Raw genomic sequence first — 19,315 nt, 5'->3', positions numbered from 1 at the left:
GGTCTCCTCCTGCTGAGGAAACACAGCACTTTCCTTCCTCTCCTCCCTTAGCCTCCTCTACATTGAATCCCAACAGCCCCAACTTTGTGCCTGGGACCCCAAAAAGAGACTCTTGTATCATGGGAAAGCCAGGGTCTCAAGCATCTGGTGAACTCCCCACCCAAGTGGCCAGAGCTGAAGATTCCCAGGAACATTCTGGACTTCCTCAGAGAGAACAGAGACTGGGTACTAGAATACGACAGCCTCCCAGGGTTCTTACTTACGATCAAGTCGGAGAACCCAGTTATGTACATATGCCCCAGGTACAGTCTAAAATGGTTGATTTACTGTATGCGGTTGCGGACATTATGAATGTTGGAACCTCTCTGTACTAGAATAAACTGTAAGATAGTTAACATTTGTTTATAGGACTGCATTTATTATTATTTATATGTTTTGTTTTTTCAATTTACCTCTTGGTGGAACCTTGCCAGTGGAAGGCAAGGATTTTACAAGGGGGAGAATGTAGCCCTTCCTGTTGAACATTTGCACCTGTATACATTCTGCAGGAGAAGTTGCCTAGGCAACTATTAGACTGGTTGGTCATGTGATCAAGTGAAACTGAAAGAAGAGTGTAAGACACAGGAGGAAGCAGACATGTCAGAGCAGTGAAGGTGTGTGTGAGGCCTGGCTGTGTGAGAGCTGCAGACTTCATCTTGTAAAGTAACAGCATTCCTCTGCTGATTTAGTGTATGCTGCCAGCTGCAGTCTGTCCCTGTTAGAGAGCTGTGGAGAAGAATGCAGACAAAGTAAATGACTGGCAGACCTTGGAGTTTTCTTTCAGCCTGTTTAGTGGTAAGAAGTATCCTCTCTCCTTGTCATACTGACAGGGCATTCTGTCCATCACATAAACTTATAAACAGCTCTCCCTGTGGATTGCAGTTTCCTATGAGCTGCAACTGTTTAAATGCATGTGGATTACCTTAAAGGGCCCCAACATTTATGTGCACCAACTGGTACCCATCAGCCATTAGGGTGAAGCCTGAGGGTGGGTTCGCAGGTGGTTTGGGAGGGTGCTGGGCCTGGTTAGAGAGAGTCGGTGTGTTAGTTAGCCACTGTATTTCTTGCCTTATTTTTATTTACCATAATCCTTTAATACATGTTCATACTGTTTTACTGTTATTACTGTGTGTGTTGTAGTTATTTATTATGTTCCTGTCTGGGAAACCCATTCTTGCCCTGGATGCCCAGTCAGGTGGAGGCACTGCCACAGTCATGTACCCCAACTCCCAGGTAGCGGAGACTCAGGATCAGCCTGCAGAGCACATGGAGGTAGCTGGGGTAAAGACCCACAGGGGTAATTGTGGGCCTAGGCCAAACCCCGTTACATATATATATATATATATATATATATACACACACACACTTGTGTGTGCTGCACAGGTATAACTGTTAAGGATTTAGCTTGCAAACATATATGTATATAAATAGGCTCCATATGTTCACGTATAAGAATCCTAGTCTCCTGCATAAGGCATACTCTAGTTAAACTAACTAACCGCCCCTATGCCTTTTTTGTGTCATCTAACCTTCTTCTAGGTCATCATCCTCATGGCTTCGGTAACCAGGAGGCAAGGCAGGACCGATTACATCCCCGGACATTCTCACAGAAATATGTAATCACAATGACATCACAAACATGCGACACGGTTTCCGGCACAAAGTTTTAACGCAAAAATAAACCGTGCACAATGGGTCGGGGCAGGAAGACCAAATACTAAGAAGTGATTGTAATTGAGTTCATGTTTTTAATATTATACATTTACAGTGTACCGACATGTTTACTAAGGACGTGACGTAAAAAGACGCGCACTGAATTCAATTGTCTTCACGTGAATAATAATACTACGGCCATCGTCTATGAAAGGGGCACTTAAAAGTTCACTCACTCTTTTATTTCTTTACATAAATAAATAATGTTAGAAGATTTAGAGTATTCAGAACAATGCCACAGATGTAAAGTCTCGCCCAAAAGTGAAATTATTCGCAAATGCCCTTAACAAAAATGTCGGCTACGAAAATGCTACCCGGAAGTATTACAGATTCTCAAGCACGTTTCTCTTCACAGTTGTGACTGACCCATACCATGGAGCCTGGTGTTCGTTTTCCATCCCCGGTACTCCGACCTGCAATGTTTATGGGGTCTCCTTTGTTTGGTCCTCCAGGCAATTGGATACCAGGACCACCTCCTCCTCTGCCTTGGTACGGAGGACCGCTACAGTGGAGACCTAATAACTGGCATCAGGGTCCCCCTGTCCAGTACAGAGGTGGGTGCAAAAGGGGCAGCAACAGGAAGGCTACGAATCTTGTTTGTACATATAACGTGTACGAGAATTTTGGCTGCTGTCTGTCCTGGTTTGCGCAACCTTTTTTCGTTTTGGGCAAAACTGCTCGGCTGATAAGTGGAATTTATTCCAGTTTATGGTATATTGAAATCCATAGGGAACTAAATGTATTGTTTTACTGCGATTTAATTTAAAATACCTAAAGACCCATAAATATGTGCACAACAGTTTACGATAATGTCGCCATAAGAAAGTATATTTTTTTTAATATGTGGGAATGCACATTAGACGTAATAAATCTCTAGAGCTATGGAGTCAATATACTCATAACATTTTACTTGTATTTCCTCAATACTCATAACATTTTACTTGTATCTCCTCTGTCTTTTTGGATTACTTCACATATACTACTAACCCCTTAGCTACCAGCGTCCTGTCAAAAATTCGGAAATATACTATACTATATATACTACTATACTAATCCAGCTCCTGCGGTTGCAGGACTACTACAGGAATTTTATCCCATTCAAAGGTTTTAGGAAGATCTGTCAGTTGGATTGACTGTTCACTTCTCCATTGATTGACTGTTCACATATCTTTTTCATACAGTGGCCACTGTGTTTTGTGTTTTTTTTTTTTTTTTTATCAGAATTGTTTATTGATATAATTGTACTTAGCGCACATTTCACTTTATTTGTTAGGATTGGTTAATCCTTGTCACTTTTATTTTATTCATTTGAAGATCACCGTTCATAATTCCACTGTTTAGTAGTTAAGTAATTGCTACTAAGTTTGCTCGCTCACAGTTATATGATTTAGCATCGATTTATGTAACACTAATTTTGTGCTCTTTCTACATACTCAGCCACTTTTTATTTACACGCTCACAGTTACTGGTTCTAGCACCAAGTTGTGCACGCAGTTTGATTAAGGTCAATCATTGTTACTTGGGAAGCTGTGTTTATAATCATCTGGTAAGCCTTACATTGTAGAGTTGCCAGTGCAGTGCATTTTCATCAGATCAAGTGTCTACTTTAGTCCTAGGGCATTTTTGAGTACCGTACACTGGGTACTAGGTTTCTATAGCATACTTCAATACAAGACATTGTATAGGCTAGCACCTTTTGATTTTATTACACTTAGCCATTGTACAGGCAAGTGTTTTTTAATTGTATTTCTTGTTTTTTTCCAGTTGGAATCATATTTGTTAGTTTGTAATTAAAGTGTCATTTTATGCTTTTAGTTTTATTGTAGCCTTTGTAGTTTGGACCCGGCCTATTTTGGCGCTTTGGTTAATCGCTGTTTTTAACTTATCCTATTATTGACTACTAGGAGTCAATTTCCGAAGCTAGGGTCACTTCTAGGCAGGCGCTCAGTGTACCTTTTTCTACAATATATATATATATATATATATATATATATATATATATATATATATATATATATATATATATATATATATATATATATACATACACACGTGTTGCTTGTGGAGGCTGCCATGTTTACTTAATGCAGACATGATTAACTTTTACATTATCACAATTTGTGAAAGTACTATTAAATTAACAACACTTATTTATATATATTTATATATCATAATAACAAGAGTATTACATTGAGCAATGATACTTTTTTATTGGACTAACTATACATTTATAAGATGACAAGCTTTCGGAAGAATGTCTTTCTTTTTCAAGTCTGAAGCAATACTGACCAATTTGATGGAGTTTACATATATCTTGAAACACAGGCTAAAAAGACAGAAAGTGTTACAGAGGTCTGAATGCAGGGGGAGGAGGGGTGTCGTAAAAATCATGATGGGGGTTTAGGAGACAGGCAAACAGTGTCAGTAAAAGATAACAGGCAAGGGAAATATATGGTTATACACAAAGCATATACTGACAGTTATATATCAACATAGAATCAATATGAATAAAGATGGGAAATAAGGTATCCAGGGGAATATAAGATAGTCAAAAAAGGAGAAAGGAAAGAAGAAAAAAAAGGGGAATAATAATGGCAAAAGTTTGGACATAGGCTTACTTTGGTACCTATGCATAGAGAGGGTGGAATATACAATGTAATTGACTACAGTATGTGAAAGTACATTACAAACATTTTTGATAATGGGTTAAGAAACCAGAGTCCAGAATTTAGCAAGTTAAAGTGCATTATCATTTTAATTTCAAAGGTTTTTCTTTCCATGGTGTTTTTGAAGTTGCCTCCGAGAATCTTGATTTTGAGGTTTTGGATGGAGTGGTCAGGTTGGGTGAAATAGTGACCAACAGGGGTACAGTATTTTGTTTTACAGTGGTTTTTGATTGAGTGTCTGTGTAAGTTCATCCGCAGGTGCAGTTTTTGGCTTGTTTCTCCAATATAACATCCCTCTTCAGATGCAGTGCAATGTATCATGTATACCACTTTTGCAGATATACATGAATATGCCCCTTTAATGTTATAGGATTTACTCTTGTGATTAGCGGTGATGCTTTCACAAATGTGTTGACATAGTTTGCAAAGAGCTTTGTTGCAGCGCTTGGTTCCATTCTGGGTGTTCTTTTTATCAAGGTGTAGCTTTCTGTGGACCAATTTCTGTTTTAGGTTGGGTGGTTGTCTGAGTGCCAGGATAGGGGGTTTTGGAAAGATTTTTTTGATTGTGGGATCCTCTAAGAGTAGTGGCTGTAAGTCTTTTATGATTTTTCGTATTTCTTCTACAGCAGGGATATATTTGACTACTAGTGGGATACGCAATATGTTTTTCTTCTCCCTGTATTGTAGCAACTGTTCACATGGGGTATTGAGGGCAGAGTTAATTTGTTTGTTTAGAACCCTTGTTTTGTAACCTTTTTCTCTGAATAATTGGGACAGTGTGATGAGGTGTATGTCACGGTCCTTGGTGTCTGAGCAAATTCTGTGATATCTGATGGCCTGACTGTAGATTATGGATTTTTTAATGTGATTGGGATGGGAGCTGGACCTGTGGAGGTAGCTGCATCTATCTGTTGGTTTCCTGCATACAGATGAGTGTAATTTGCCATTTGTGATGGATATTGTTGTATCCAGGAAGCTGACACAAGCTGACATGGACTCTAGAAAAGTCAATTTTAAGCTTGATTGATGCATGAAATAGATTAAATGATTTATGAAAATGTTCTAGGTTTTTTCCTCCTTCTGTCCATATGATGAAAATATCTATGTAGCGAAAGTATTTGAAGAGTTTGTGAGGGTGGGTAGCTAGGAATCTCTGTTCTAAATCAGCCATGAAGAGGTTTGCCTATTGTGGTGCCCATGGCTGTTCCCATGGTTTGAAAATAGATGGAGTTATTGAAGTTGAAATAATTGTGGGTGAGTATAAATCTGTAAGTTTTCTGACTGTAGAAGCACTGTGAACCAAAATACTGCATCCATGTTGGTCACCATTTCACCCAACCTGACCACTCCATCCAAAACCTCAAAGTCAAGATTCACAGAGGCAACTTCAAAAACACCATGGAAAGAAAAAACATTTGAAATGAAAATAATACACTTCACTTGCTAAATTCTGGACTAAATGTGGACTCTGGTTTCTTAACCCATTATCAATTTTTTTTTTGTAATGTACTTTCATATACTGTACTGTAGTCAATTACATTTTATATTCCACACTCTCTATGCATAGGTACGCACGTAAGCCTATGTCCACACTTTTGTCATTATTATTATATCCCCTTTTTTTTTGTCCTTTTTTGAATATCTTATATCCCCCTGTATACCTAATTTCCCATCTTTATTCATATTGATTCTATGTTGATATATAACTGTCAGTATATGCTTTGTGTATAACCATATATTTCCCCTGCCTGTTATCTTTTACTGACACTGTTTGCCTGTCTCCTAAACCCCCATCATGATTTTTATGACACCCCCTCCGCCCCCTGCGTTCAGACCTCTGTAACACTTTCTGTCTTTTTAGCCTGTGTTTCAAGATATAATCTTTGGACTAACAGGGCTACTCCAATCAACATGTTTTTTTTTTGTTTGTTTTTTATAAATAGGTGTTGCAAATTTAATAATACTTTCACAAGTAAGGATGTAAAGGAGCTAATAATAAATGTTTGCATGTGCAAAGGGATCTACTGCACAATAATGGATTACAATATATAATTAATATGTAAGATGTTTCTATTTGCATGCAATATTTCTAATACTTAAAAGGTATTAGAAATATTGCATGCAATTAGAAGCGTCTCTACTATGCAGATCCCTTTTGCGCATGCCTACTACTCTGTCAATGCGTGGTGACGTGGGACGTTGAGATGGGAGTGTTTTGTCAAAGCTCCCTAACTGGTGACGTACCCACAGCGCCATGTCATCACCACGTCCTATGTGCCGGCGCTGTGTGTAAGCACTGACCGAACGTGGCCAATAAGACGCCCAGTGTATGCTTTGTTAATCACTATCAGACACATAGACATGCTGCACTGTAATTCCCCATTCTCCACTATCTTTTTTGCCTTTGCCTGGGTGGTTTATGGGGCAAACCCTGAGGTTCACTTGGGGTGGATGCCAGAGGATCAGCAGGGTGCCCCCCTTGAACCCCCAAGGGCGGAGGCAAAAAAGATAGTGAAGATGGGGGAAATTACAGTGCTGTGTACATGTGTGATTAACAACGCATACAATGGAAGTAGCAGGTCAGTTCCCTTGTAGAGATTTGCTTCCTGCATCTGCGCATGCTATTGATTATATAATCACATTCCACGCATTCCTTTCAAACATATGTATAGTGTGATTTCATAATTGTGAGCATGCGCATGTCAAGGTAGCAAATCCCGACAAGGTAGCTATTTTCAACAGTATACCGTGGATTTCAGAGAAAACTTGCCCAAAGTACTGGAGAATTGTTAGCATTATTGCTATCACTCTGTTTAAACGGAAATAGGGCTTTTTTTTTTTTTTTTTTTTTTTTTTTTTTTTTTTTTAGGTTTTCAAAGAGCTTTATTGTCATCCACAAAAATAAAAAAAATGTACAGAGCATGGAAGAAAAATAGAAAATTAAGAGACAACAATTACATAAATATAGTCTTTTACAGTCTTCTCCCAATGTAACGATTTGGATGATGTTAACACATAGGTGTGTAGTTTCGTTGCTCCTTGGTGAAATTATTCTCATAACTTTGTAACGATAAACTTAACTATAAACTTTGGAACCACCATTCCTTCCAAGGGGGGGGGGGGGCCCCCGAGATCAGCGTCAACAAGAGATATAAGAGGAAACGAAGAGAGAGACAGGTAAATAGGGAGAGAAGGGACTTTATGTTATTGGCCTACGTAAAGGGACCTGCCGTGTAGTTAGTTCTTCCCAGAGAAATTTAATGTCTGCAAAAGTGCCGATCTGTTTTCTTTTGTAGTAACTATATTCCTCGAGTGCTAGCATGTCCGTGACCTTATTGATCCATTCTAATAGCGTTGGCCTGTGTTGTGTTTTCCAATGAAACGCTATTAGAGATTTGGCGCTTGTGATGCCTATTTGTAAAAGTCTAAGTCTCAGTTTGCAAGGGAACGGGGGGAGGTCATTTAATAACGCTAGTCTGGGTGTCAGCTCAAATTCCTCAGTCAGTATTTGCCTATAAAAAGTTTCTATTTCGCACCAGAGTGGTTTGATTACATCACATTCCCACCACATATGTAGGTATTGGCCTCTAGTAGGGCAACCTCTCCAGCAGTTACTGCTTGCCTCCGGGTAGATGGAGTGGATGCGTGAAGGTGTTAAGTACCATCTCAGTAGCACTTTAAAATTAAGTTCTAACATTTGGGGTGAGCTTGACGACTTTTTTGTGTTTTGAAAGATTTTCTTCCAATCCTTCCCATTTATATCATGTCCCAGCTCCTCGTGCCATTTGGTCGTGTATGAGGGGAGCGTGTGTGTGTGTTCTGTTTGTATAAGTTTGCGTGTCAATGACAGTGAGTGCCGCAGAGGAGTTGTATTTATGCAAAGAGTTTCGAACGGTGTCAGTTCCCTAAGGAAGTCTTTTTGGTGTGGTGAAGTGTATATAAAATGGTGTAGTTGAGAATATTTTAACCAGTTAGAGTATCGTCCTCCCGCCACTGCACTTAGACTTTCTCTCCCTGCTAACTTCCCATGAAGCGTAAATTCTTTTAGTGGCACTGTGTATCCCCATTCAGTTAGTCTCTGTTGTCCTTTATCCAACCCTCCTATCATCTCAGCGTTCAGTGGTATGGGAAAAAGAGGGGAGCGAGCTCCAGTGAGATACGTCTGGTGAAGATTAATATTATCCCAGGAGTCAAAAACATGTTTATGAATCATTAGATCATAACACTGTGGGGGCCGTAAAGATTTTGGTACCCAGCATAGAGCTCCCACTGAAGGAACTCTAAGGATGTTAGAGTCTAAGGATACCCAGGCTTTCGAGTCACCTGCTCTATGCCAGTCTAGAATTCTTTGTAAGGTGACTGCGTTATAATATACTGTTAAGTCTGGTAACCCCAGTCCTCCATTTATTGTGGCTCTGTACATGTTGGATTTGTTAATCCTAGGTTTTCCTTTTCCCCCAAATAAAAGCATTTATATGTCTTTGGAGTTGAGCTAGGTACCATTTGGGAAGAGTTATGGGTACCGCTTGAAGTAGGTACAATACCCTGGGCAAAGTGGTCATTTTAATGCATTGTGTGCGTCCCCACCATGAAATTGGTTTTAAAGACCAAGTGCGAAGATCTTGTTGCGTTGCTAATAAAAGTTTGGTGTAATTTTCTTTAAATAGTTGTGTGTGGTTAGGGGAGATATGTATCCCTAAGTATTTTATGGACCTGTCTCGGACAGTCATTGGGCAGGTGTTTGAAACATTAAGAAAATCAGTCTGGGCCATGGAAATATTTAGAATCTCCGATTTCTGCGGGTTTATCGAGAAACCCGAGAACCGGCCGAAGGTGTTAATTTCTTTTAAGATTATAGGAACTGTGCAGTGTGGATCAGTAATTGTGAATAGTACGTCGTCAGCATATAATGCAATTTTAAAATCGTGAGGGCCTATCTTTATACCATGTATCTCATTGTTATTTCTAATATGTGTAGCAAAGACCTCCATTGTTAGAATAAACAATATGGGCGACAAGGGGCAACCCTGTCGTGTGCCGTTTTGGATTTGGAAGGGGTTTGATAGCATTCCATTTGCCTTAACTTTAGCGGTGGGACTGGTGTATAGGCTAAGTATGCGTGAGATCATGTGTGGTCCAAATCCCATCGCCTTTAGTGTCTCTTCAAGAAATCTCCAATTTATGCGATCGAACGCCTTCTCGGCGTCTACCGCTAAGAGGGCTGATGGAATTTTGTTATGTTTAGCGTATGATATTAAAGTCAGGGCTCTTATTGTATTGTCCCTTGCCTCCCGCCCCGGGACAAATCCCACTTGGTCCGTATGTATTAGGGACTGCAGTACTACGTTGATTCTTTTTGCTAAGATTTTGCCTAAAATTTTTATATCCGTGTTTAGGAGGGATATCGGCCTATAACTACTGGGGTCTGTTGGACTTTTCTGGGGTTTGGGTATTACAGAAATATGTGCCGACAGCATGTCTTGCGAGAAAGAGCCCTCGTTCTCCAATGTTTGGAATAATTTAAGTAGGTGTGGGGCTAGGATATGTTTATAAGTCTTATAGTATGTGTTTGAGAAGCCGTCTGGACCCGGACTTTTACCTGTGGGTAAATCTTTTATTGCAGACAAGACCTCTAACAAGCTTATTGGGTTTTCTAGTGTAGTGCGTTGCTCTGGTTGCAAAGAGGGTAGGTCTGCGTCGTTAATGTATGCCCGCATCTGCGTTAGGTGTTCTGGTGTGTCGTCTTTGCTAAGGTTATATAACTTAGCGTAATATTCTTTAAAGTGGTTAGCAATACCTTCACTGTCTAGTATATCCCGCTTGTCAGGGGTTGTTAACTTATGTATCTGTGCTTTTAGTGTCTGGGTTTTTAGGGCTCTGGCTAGGAGCGAACCTGCTCTGTTGCCCTCGAAAAAGTAGATTTTTTTAAGATTTAATGCACGTCTCTGGGCCTCTTTCAAGAGTATTTTATTAAGTTCTTGTCTGGTGTCTGTCACCCTTTTAAGTAATGTATTGTCTTTCGGAGAATTTTTGTGGGAGAGTTCCAAGCCGGCTAATTGAGTGGTCAGGGCATCTATTGTCTGATTGTACCTTTTCTTCCTATATGAAGTGTGTTTAATGCAGTGGCCTCTGAGTACCGCTTTGTGAGCCTCCCATAACATGTGTGGAGAGGTGTCTGGAGTAGCGTTAATGCTAAAGTATTCCTTTAGTGAAGTTGCCAAGGCGTCAGTTGTGTCTGGTTGATGTAATAACGAGTCGTCCATTCTCCAAATATAGGGGGTCGTTGGGTGGTCGGGCCATAGTAGTTGGGCACATACTTGAGAGTGATCTGACCATGGTGTTGGCTGGATGTCTGCGTCTTTAAGTAAAGAGAGGTGGTTTCTGTCTATGAAGATATAGTCGATTCTAGTGTACACTGACCAGGGGAAGGAGAAAAAGGTGTAGTTGCGCTGTGACGGGTGTTTTAGTCTCCATGTATCAAGTAAGCCTAAATGTGTTAGGAATTTGTATACTATGTTAGGAGGTCGTGTTTGAGCTGTTGGTCTGTGAGAGGAAGCGTCCAGTGTTGGGTTTAGAGCGACGTTTAAATCTCCTCCTAAAATGAGAGTACCAATTTTATTTTCTACTACTAGGTTCTGTAGTGTCTGGAAAAATTGGGCTTTCTTACCGTTGGGGGCATATGCATTTACTAACGTCACAGGTTGGTGGAACAGTAAACCTGTTAGGATCAATATTCTGCCTTCTGTATCAACAATCTGTTTGTTAAGTTGGAATTGTATGTTTTTATGTATTAAAGTGCATACCCCGTTCTTTTTAACTCTGTCTGAGCTGTAATAACTTGTTGTGAATTCTTTTGAGTGAAACTTAGGTTCTGACTCCCTTATGAAATGTGTCTCCTGTAGGAATATGATTGCATTTTTATGCTTAGCTAAGCTGCGCAGTGCAATCGCTCTCTTCGTAGGGGAGTTGAGGCCCTTCACATTCTGAGATATAATGTTTACTGCTGGGTCAGCCATGTTGGAGTGTGTGTGTTAGCGAACAATGTGGTCTTACCCTCAGGAGGATCATCTGTAGCTTGGTTTGTAATACTTTACTGGTACAGCGTAGGTAAGAGTGGAAGAGAGTTGTAGATAAGAGGGCTGTAATCAGTTCTCCGGAAATGACACAGAAAAAAGAAAAAGGATGGATGGTGGTTCCAATACTGAAATAAATAAGCAAAACATGTAAGTAAAATAACAATGGTAAAAGTATCAAACAACAATAACAATAACATTCCATTTGTCGTAGAGTACGATGTACTATCATCGTACAATTAGGGGGGGGGCAAGGTAATGGGGAATTAGGGAAATGAATTTTCTTGCTTCCGTTGAGAGGGGATGGTAGGCAAGAGTGGTAGGGGGAGAAAGGCATCTATTGTGCCTATCCATTCTTGATATTATGTCAAGATATTTGTTGTGGTCATGGGGGCTAGCTTTTAAGTTAAAGGGGTATGGGGTGGAGAGGGAGGAGGGGGGGGAATTTCCATGGGTCACTGAGCAACCTATTATAGCTTTGTACTATATACTAGAGTCTTTTCATTTGGGTGGACATTCCCGCAATAGTCTTTGTTCAGAACTCTCTTAGGGAGTTATAGTAAGTGCAGAACAAATATAAAAGGAAATAAAGTACTCCCTTCATGATGGTTCAGAGTCCGCTTCCGATTGGGCCTGTGAAGTTGTGGAGTTGTTTCTTCTTTTCTTCGGTACTGTTGACCAGTTTGATTGTTGATTAGTTTTCGGAGTTTTCTTTTGTGAAGGTTTATCTGTGATGAGATCTTTTATTGAAGGCAACTTGGGTTGTGGGATGTCAAGCTGTTGGCAGAATGTTTCTATGTCTTCGGGGTCTTTATATGTGTATGTTTTATTGTCCTTAATGACTTTTATAGCAAAGGGAAAACCCCATCTGTAGGGTATATTTAAGTCTGTTAAATGCAATGTAAGGTATCTCGCCTCCTTCCTCTTTGCTAATGTTAGTGGGCTCAGGTCTGAGAAGATCTGTAGAGAGTCCTCCCCGAATCTAAGTGGGGAACTTTTTCTTGCCGCCAGCATGATTCTCTCCTTATCTGCAAACTTGTGGCAACATAATATTATATCTCTAGGGGGTGCCGATGGCGATGGTTTGGGTCTAAGGGCACGGTGTGCTCTGTCTAAAGATATCATGTCATCTTTGCCTAGACCTAGTAAAAATTTGAATAGGTTTTGTAGGTATGATGGAATTTGTGGTGGTGTAATTTCCTCTGGCACCCCCCTGATTCTCAGGTTTTGACGTCTGCCTCTATTATCAAGGTCTTCGACTTGGGATTGCAGTTGCAATATTGTCGTGTTCTGTTGCTGTAATGTTATAGTCATGTCATCTGTGGTTCTGGTGTATTCCTCTGCTTGTTCCTCCAAATGCAGTACTCTGTGACCCAGTGCGTTAACATCTCTCTTAACTTCAGCTAAACCGTCTTTTATTGCCTTGCTGACATGGGTCATAAATGTGCTCAGGTCATCTTTAGTGGGTAGTAGGTTAAGGTCTGCCCGCGTTATAGGTGTGTGATCAGTTGCGTGATCCGTGAGATCCGACATGTCTAACTGTGCAGTTTCCACAGAAAGCGCATTTACATTGTCAAATGGCTTAAAGAATGCATTTAATTTCCCCCCACCAGGGGTTGTAGTTTTCTGTTGCTTGTCAGGTTTCTGTTTTCTGGTAGCCATATGGCAGTATTAACATAGAGTGGTAACAATAATGATGGCCCTATCGGGGGTCCTTTTCCTCTGTATTTCCCCCAGAATAAAGTAGTGATGTGTCTCTGCGGAGTTATGTCCCCAGGGCCTAGTTTCTTATGTGCGTGGCAACTAGCTCCGTCTGTGTTATGTGGTTTTGGTTTGTGTCCCTTTAGCTGATATATCGTTCAGTGTGCAGGGCCTCTCTCTTCACATATGTGGTTAATAAACTGTTATAACGTTGGGATGTGCGACTTACTTAATGTTTGGTGTCGCTGCTGCTCTCTCCTGTTTGTTACAGGGTTGATTCTGTGTCTGTGTTTCCAAGAGGCTCGTTCCCTGTATCGGGTTCTGTAGCGTCTGGCCGGAGGTGGCAATCGGTGTCTTGGAAGCCGGTGTCTGAGGATACCTTTGTAAGTGCACTGCTCTGTATGTCCCAAGTTGTCGGTCCTTCTCTAACCGCGAGACGCTGCTCGCCACGTGGGTGATTCCGAGAGGCCTCTGCTAATGACCGCTGTAGTCTGGGTTTCTCCGCCGTTTATATGCCTGTTTTCGGTCTCCACACCTAACCCCCTAATTCAGAGATTATGGCACGTTATTGCATGCCCGTTTACTTTGCTTTAGCCCCCTTAGCTATGCTTATATCAAGTGGATGTAGCCGGAGCTTCAGTTAGTTGCGGCCATGTTCTTTCCCGGCCGGCTCCGCCCCCGGCTTTTTTATTTTTTTATTATATATATATTTTTTTTACCCATCAAAACTGTATATATATATTTTAAAGTATACAACCCAAGGTATTGATCTAGGCCCATTTTGGTATATTTCATGCCACTATTTGGCCTCCAAATATGACCATATAAAAAATGTAAAACTTTTTTGCAAACTTTGGGTTTCTCACTGAAATTATTTGCACACAACTACTGCAGTCATAAGACACAAGGTTGTGAACGCTTCTCAGTAATCTCCTTTGTTCAGAAACAGTAGACATGCATGGCTTTGCCATTGGTTTTTGGCAGTTAGAAGGCCTCTTATTGCAGCTGCGCAACACACGTTTGCAATTCCTGGCACTGAAGGGGTTAATTTTTGCTATAGTGTAAAGATTACCCTCATACCTCCCAAACAGCGCTTTTACCTTCTATTTTTTTTCTGTAGCCTAGGCCAATTCATAACCTTTTTTGCTGTAGTGTAGGGAACATCACCCCTCCCTCCTCTCCCACCACTCCCACTTGTCACCAACAGATGATTGTTATAGAGAGTGACACAGACAGTGTCACTCTCTGTAACTATTGACGATCTGGCACAAGTCGTACCCCTTTACCTTATGAATGCAGATGCTTCCTGGTTGTAGCTCCCTCTATCTAAGCTGACAGTGGGGACTACAACAGGCACCTCTGTGCTTGACGTAGGTACTATGTCAACACATTACACTTGGCAAAATACTGTGTGATGTAGTACCTACATCCATATGGTGCAAGGGGCTAACATGTATAATGTTCCTCTATCAACTAAAATGTGGGTCTTGCTCCTAAGTGCTCTAGTTGACTTCTGAATCTCATACAAATATGTCGCTGAACGCATGAGCCATCTTAGATATTTGTCATGTTGATACTCTGAGGACCCGTTCCAATCCATCCAAATCCCTGTTTTAAGTGCATTGAATAGCTTTTTTGCTGTGTTTTCAATTTTGAAATCACTTTTAGTTCATTGTGATAACCCATGTATGACTTTTTTTTTTTTTTTTTTTTAAACACATTAGTGGCACCATAATACTTTGTAGAGATGTGCATTTGAAAGGTTTGTAAACCTCAGAATGCCGAAGAAGACGGCTCATTGTTCCGCTCGGCTATTTTCTGTGCCAAATCCATTCTTGTGCAACAGTAACCCGCTAAAATCTTGCGCCTAGATTTAGAGTTTGGCGTTAGCCGTCAAAAGCAGTGTTAAGGGGTCCTAACGCTGCTTTTTACCGCCCGCTGATATTTAGAGTCAGGCAGGAAAGGGTCTACCGCTCACTTTCTTTCCGCGACTCCAGGCTACCGCAGATCCCCTTACGTCAATTGCGTATCCTATCTTTTCAATAGGATTTGCCTAACACTGGTATTTGGAGTCTTGGAAGAAGTGAGCGGTAGAGTCTCTACCGACAAGACTCCTACCACCAAAAAAAGTCAGTAGTTAAGAGCTTTATGGGCTAACGCTGGAACATAAAGCTCTTAACTACTGTGCTATAAAGTACACTAACACCCATAAACTACCTATGCACCCCTAAACCGAGGCCCCCCCACATAGCAAACCTTCTAATAACATTTTTTAACCCCTAATCTGCCGACCGCACACCGCCACCACCTACATTATAGCTATGAACCCCTAATCTGCTGCCCCTAACATCACCGACACCTACATTATATTTATTAACCCCTAATCTGCCCCCCCCCCCAACGTTGCCGCTACCTACCTACACTTATTAACCCCTAATCTGCCGACTGGACCTCGCCGCACTCCCACCTTGCAAACACTATAATAAATTGTATTAACCCCTAATCTGCCACCCCCAACGTCGCCGCTACTATAATAAAGTTATTAACCCTAAACCTAAGTCTAACCCTAACACCCCCTAACATAAATATAATTTAAATAAAACGAAATAATATTCCTATAATTAAATAAATTCTATTTAAAACTAAATACTTACCTAGAAAATAAACCCTAATATAGTTACAATATAACTAATAATTACATTGTATCTATTTTAGGATTTATATTTATTTTACAGGCAACTTTGTATTTATTTTAACTAGGTACAATAGCTATTAAATAGTTAATCACTATTTAATAGCTATCTAGTTAAAATAATTACAAAATTACCTGTGAAATAAAGTTACAATTAAACCTAACACTACACTATCATTACATTAATTAAATTAACTACAATTGCCTACAATTAAATTTAATTAAACTAATCTATAATACAAAAAACAAACAAACACTAAATTACAGAAAATAAAAAAAATATTACAAGAAGTTTAAACTAATTACACCTAATCAAAGCCCCCCAAAATAATAAAATGCCCTACCCTATTCTAAATTATAAAAGTAATCAGCTCTTTTACCAGCCCTTAAAAGGGCTTTTTGCGGGGCATTGCCCCAAAGTAATCAGCTCTTTTACCTGTAAAAAAAAAAAAAAAAAAATACAACCCCCCCCCACAACATTAAAACCCACCACCCACATACCCCTACTCTAACCCACCCAAACACCCCTTAAAAAAACCTAACACTAACCCCCTGAAGATCTCCCTACCTTGAGTCGTCTTCACCCAACCGGGCCGAAATCTTCATCCAAGGTGCGCAGAAGAGGTCCTTCATCCTGTAGAAGTCTTCATCCAGGCGGCGTCTTCAATCTTCATCCATCCGGAGCGGAGCTATCTTCCAAGGTGCCGATGCAGAGCCATCCTCTTCATACGGAATCTTCTTACACAATGACAGTACCTTTAAGTGACGTCATCCAAGATGGCATCCCTTCAATTCCGATTGGCTGATAGGATTCTATCAGCCAATCGGAATTAAGGTAGGAAAAATCTGATTGGCTGATTCAATCAGCCAATCAGATTGAAGTTCAATCCGATTGGCTGATCCAATCAGCCAATCGGATTGAGCTCACATTCTATTGGCTGTTCCAATCAGCCAGTAGAGTGCGCCGCCTGGATGAAGACTTCTACCGGATGAAGGACCTCTTCTGCGCACCTTGGATGAAGATTTCGGCCCGGTTGGGTGAAGACGACTCAAGGTAGGGAGATCTTCAGGGGGTTAGTGTTAGGTTTTTTTAAGGGGTGTTTGGGTGGGTTAGAGTAGGGGTATGTGGGTGGTGGGTTTTAATGTTGTGGGGGGGGGGGGTTGTATTTTTTTTTTTTACAGGTAAAAGAGCTGATTACTTTGGGGCAATGCCCCGCAAAAAGCCCTTTTAAGGGCTGGTAAAAGAGCTGATTACTTTTGTAATTTACAATAGGGTAGGGCATTTTATTATTTTGGGGGGCTTTTTTATTTTATTAGGGGGCTTAGATTAGGTGTAATTAGTTTAAACTTCTTGTAATATTTTTTTATTTTCTGTAATTTAGTGTTTGTTTTTGTATTATAGATTAGTTTATTTAATTAAATTTAATTGTAGGTAATTGTAGTTAATTTATTTAATTAATTTAATGATAGTGTAGTGTTAGGTTTAATTGTAACTTAGGTTAGGATTTATTTCACAAGTAATTTTGTAATTATTTTAACTAGGTAGCTATTAAATAGTTATTAACTATTTAATAGCTATTGTACCTAGTTAAAATAAATACAAAGTTGCCTGTAAAATAAATATAAATACTAAAATAGATACAAGGTAATTATTAGTTATATTGTAGCTATATTAGGGTTTATTTTCTAGGTAAGTATTTAGTTTTAAATAGGATTAATTTATTTAATTATAGGAATATTATTTAGTTTTATTTAAATTATATTTATGTTAGGGAGGTGTTAGGGTTAGACTTAAGTTTAGGGGTTAATAAATTTATTATAGTAGCGACGACATTGGGGGCGAGGTTCAGTGGGCAGATTAGGGGTTAATAAGTGTAGGTAGGTGGCGGCGACGTGGGTGGGCAGATTATGGGTAATAAATATAATATAGGTGTCGGCAATGTTAGGGACAGCAGATTAGGGGTTTATAGGGATAATGTAGGTGGCGGCGATAGCGGGGCGGCAGATTAGGGGTTAATAAGTGTAAGATTAAGGGTGTTTAGACTCTGGGTTCATGTTAGGGTGTTAGGTGTAGACTTAGAGAGTGTTTCCCCATAGGAAACAATGGGGCTGCGTTAGGAGCTGAACGCTGCTTTTTTGCAGGTGTTAGGTTTTTTTTCAACCAGCTCAGCCCCATTGTTTCCTATGGGGATATCAAGCACGTTTTTCCAGCTTACCACTACCGTAGGCGCTAAATTATGCTCAACGCTCCCTTTTCTGAGCCTAACTCAGCCATTCAGACAACTCTAAATACCAGCGTTGTCTTAAAGGGACAGTCTAGGCCAGAATAAACTTTCATGATTCAGATAGAGCATGTAATTTTAAACAATTTTCCAATTTACTTTTATCACCAATTTTGCTTTGTTCTCTTGGTATTCTTAGTTGAAAGCTTAACCTAGGAGGTTCATATGCTAATTTCTTAGACCTTGAAGCCCACCTCTTTCAGAATGCATTTTAACAGTTTTTCACCACTAGAGGGAGTTAGTTCACGTATTTCATATAGATAACTTCTCGTGCACAAGCATAGTGTTATCTGGGAGCAGGCACTGATTTGCTAGACTGCAAGTCTGTCAAAAGAACTGAAAAAAGGGGCAGTTTGCAGAGGCTTAGAAAAAAGATAATCACAGAGGTTAAAAGTATATTATTATAACTGTGTTGGTTATGCAAAACTGGGAAATGGGTAATAAAGGGATTATCTATCTTTTAAAACAATAAAAATTCTGGTGTAGACTGTCCCTTTAAGGGTGCGCTGGGAAAAAAGGCAGCGTTAGCACCGCGGGTCTTTACAGACAAAACTCTAAATCTAGGCGTTGGTTTGCACAGATGATATGATGTTAGCAGCATGCTCTCACATAGTGCATGTGGGCCCTCTCCTATTGGTTGCACTATACCAGGTTTCTTCAAACTTTTTTCCCCAAGACCCAGTGCCATAATACCACATACTTTTGTGACCCTATTTTTATGCTCTGTCTGAGATAATATACAGCAAGATAACTGCAATTTTTGGCAAAGTGACTAACATAGTGTGTACTTTATTCCTGATTGTAGTCAAATTTGAAAGTGTTGTAAACGCACACACCACACACACACACTGTGCACTTATACAGCGCACACATACACCACACACTCTCATACAACATACACACCCCAGACACACACCACACACTCTCATACAGCACCCCCCCCCCAAATAACGCACACATTCAAACAGCACACATACCACACACACCACATAGCACACACAAACACCCCCCCATATAACACACATACCACACACACACACTTTCAAATATCACATGCCATGCACCCCAAATAACACATACTTTCAAAAAGCATGCATACCCCCCCTTACACACACACTTATTTAACACACATATTCAAATAGCACACAT

At 40.1% G+C, this 19,315-nt stretch overlaps 2 protein-coding genes across 4 annotated transcripts in view; one reads left to right on the top strand and one right to left on the bottom strand.

The window, feature by feature from the left end:
- Positions 1-1,780, bottom strand: part of GPALPP1 (GPALPP motifs containing 1) — a 154,976-nt gene extending 153,196 nt beyond the window's left edge. Inside the window, exon 1 of one of the 2 annotated variants that reach the window (XM_053707993.1) lies at positions 1,569-1,780. In XM_053707993.1, the coding sequence (XP_053563968.1) occupies positions 1,569-1,641 (73 nt within the window). In that variant the 5' untranslated portion in view covers positions 1,642-1,780. The remainder of the gene's footprint in view (positions 1-1,568) is intronic. The other variant, XM_053707994.1, reaches the window with a different exon arrangement.
- Positions 1,663-19,315, top strand: part of NUFIP1 (nuclear FMR1 interacting protein 1) — a 71,687-nt gene continuing 54,034 nt past the window's right edge. Inside the window, exons 1-2 of one of the 2 annotated variants that reach the window (XM_053707991.1) lie at positions 1,663-1,769; positions 2,108-2,306. In XM_053707991.1, the coding sequence (XP_053563966.1) occupies positions 2,126-2,306 (181 nt within the window). In that variant the 5' untranslated portion in view covers positions 1,663-1,769; positions 2,108-2,125. Of the gene's footprint in view, positions 1,770-1,831; positions 2,307-19,315 lie in introns of those variants that run through there. The other variant, XM_053707990.1, reaches the window with a different exon arrangement.

The sequence above is a fragment of the Bombina bombina genome, chromosome 3 (genome assembly GCF_027579735.1).
Source record: "Bombina bombina isolate aBomBom1 chromosome 3, aBomBom1.pri, whole genome shotgun sequence".
In the NCBI taxonomy this organism is placed as follows: domain Eukaryota; kingdom Metazoa; phylum Chordata; class Amphibia; order Anura; family Bombinatoridae; genus Bombina; species Bombina bombina.
This window is presented reverse-complemented; position numbering and strand designations above follow the sequence as displayed.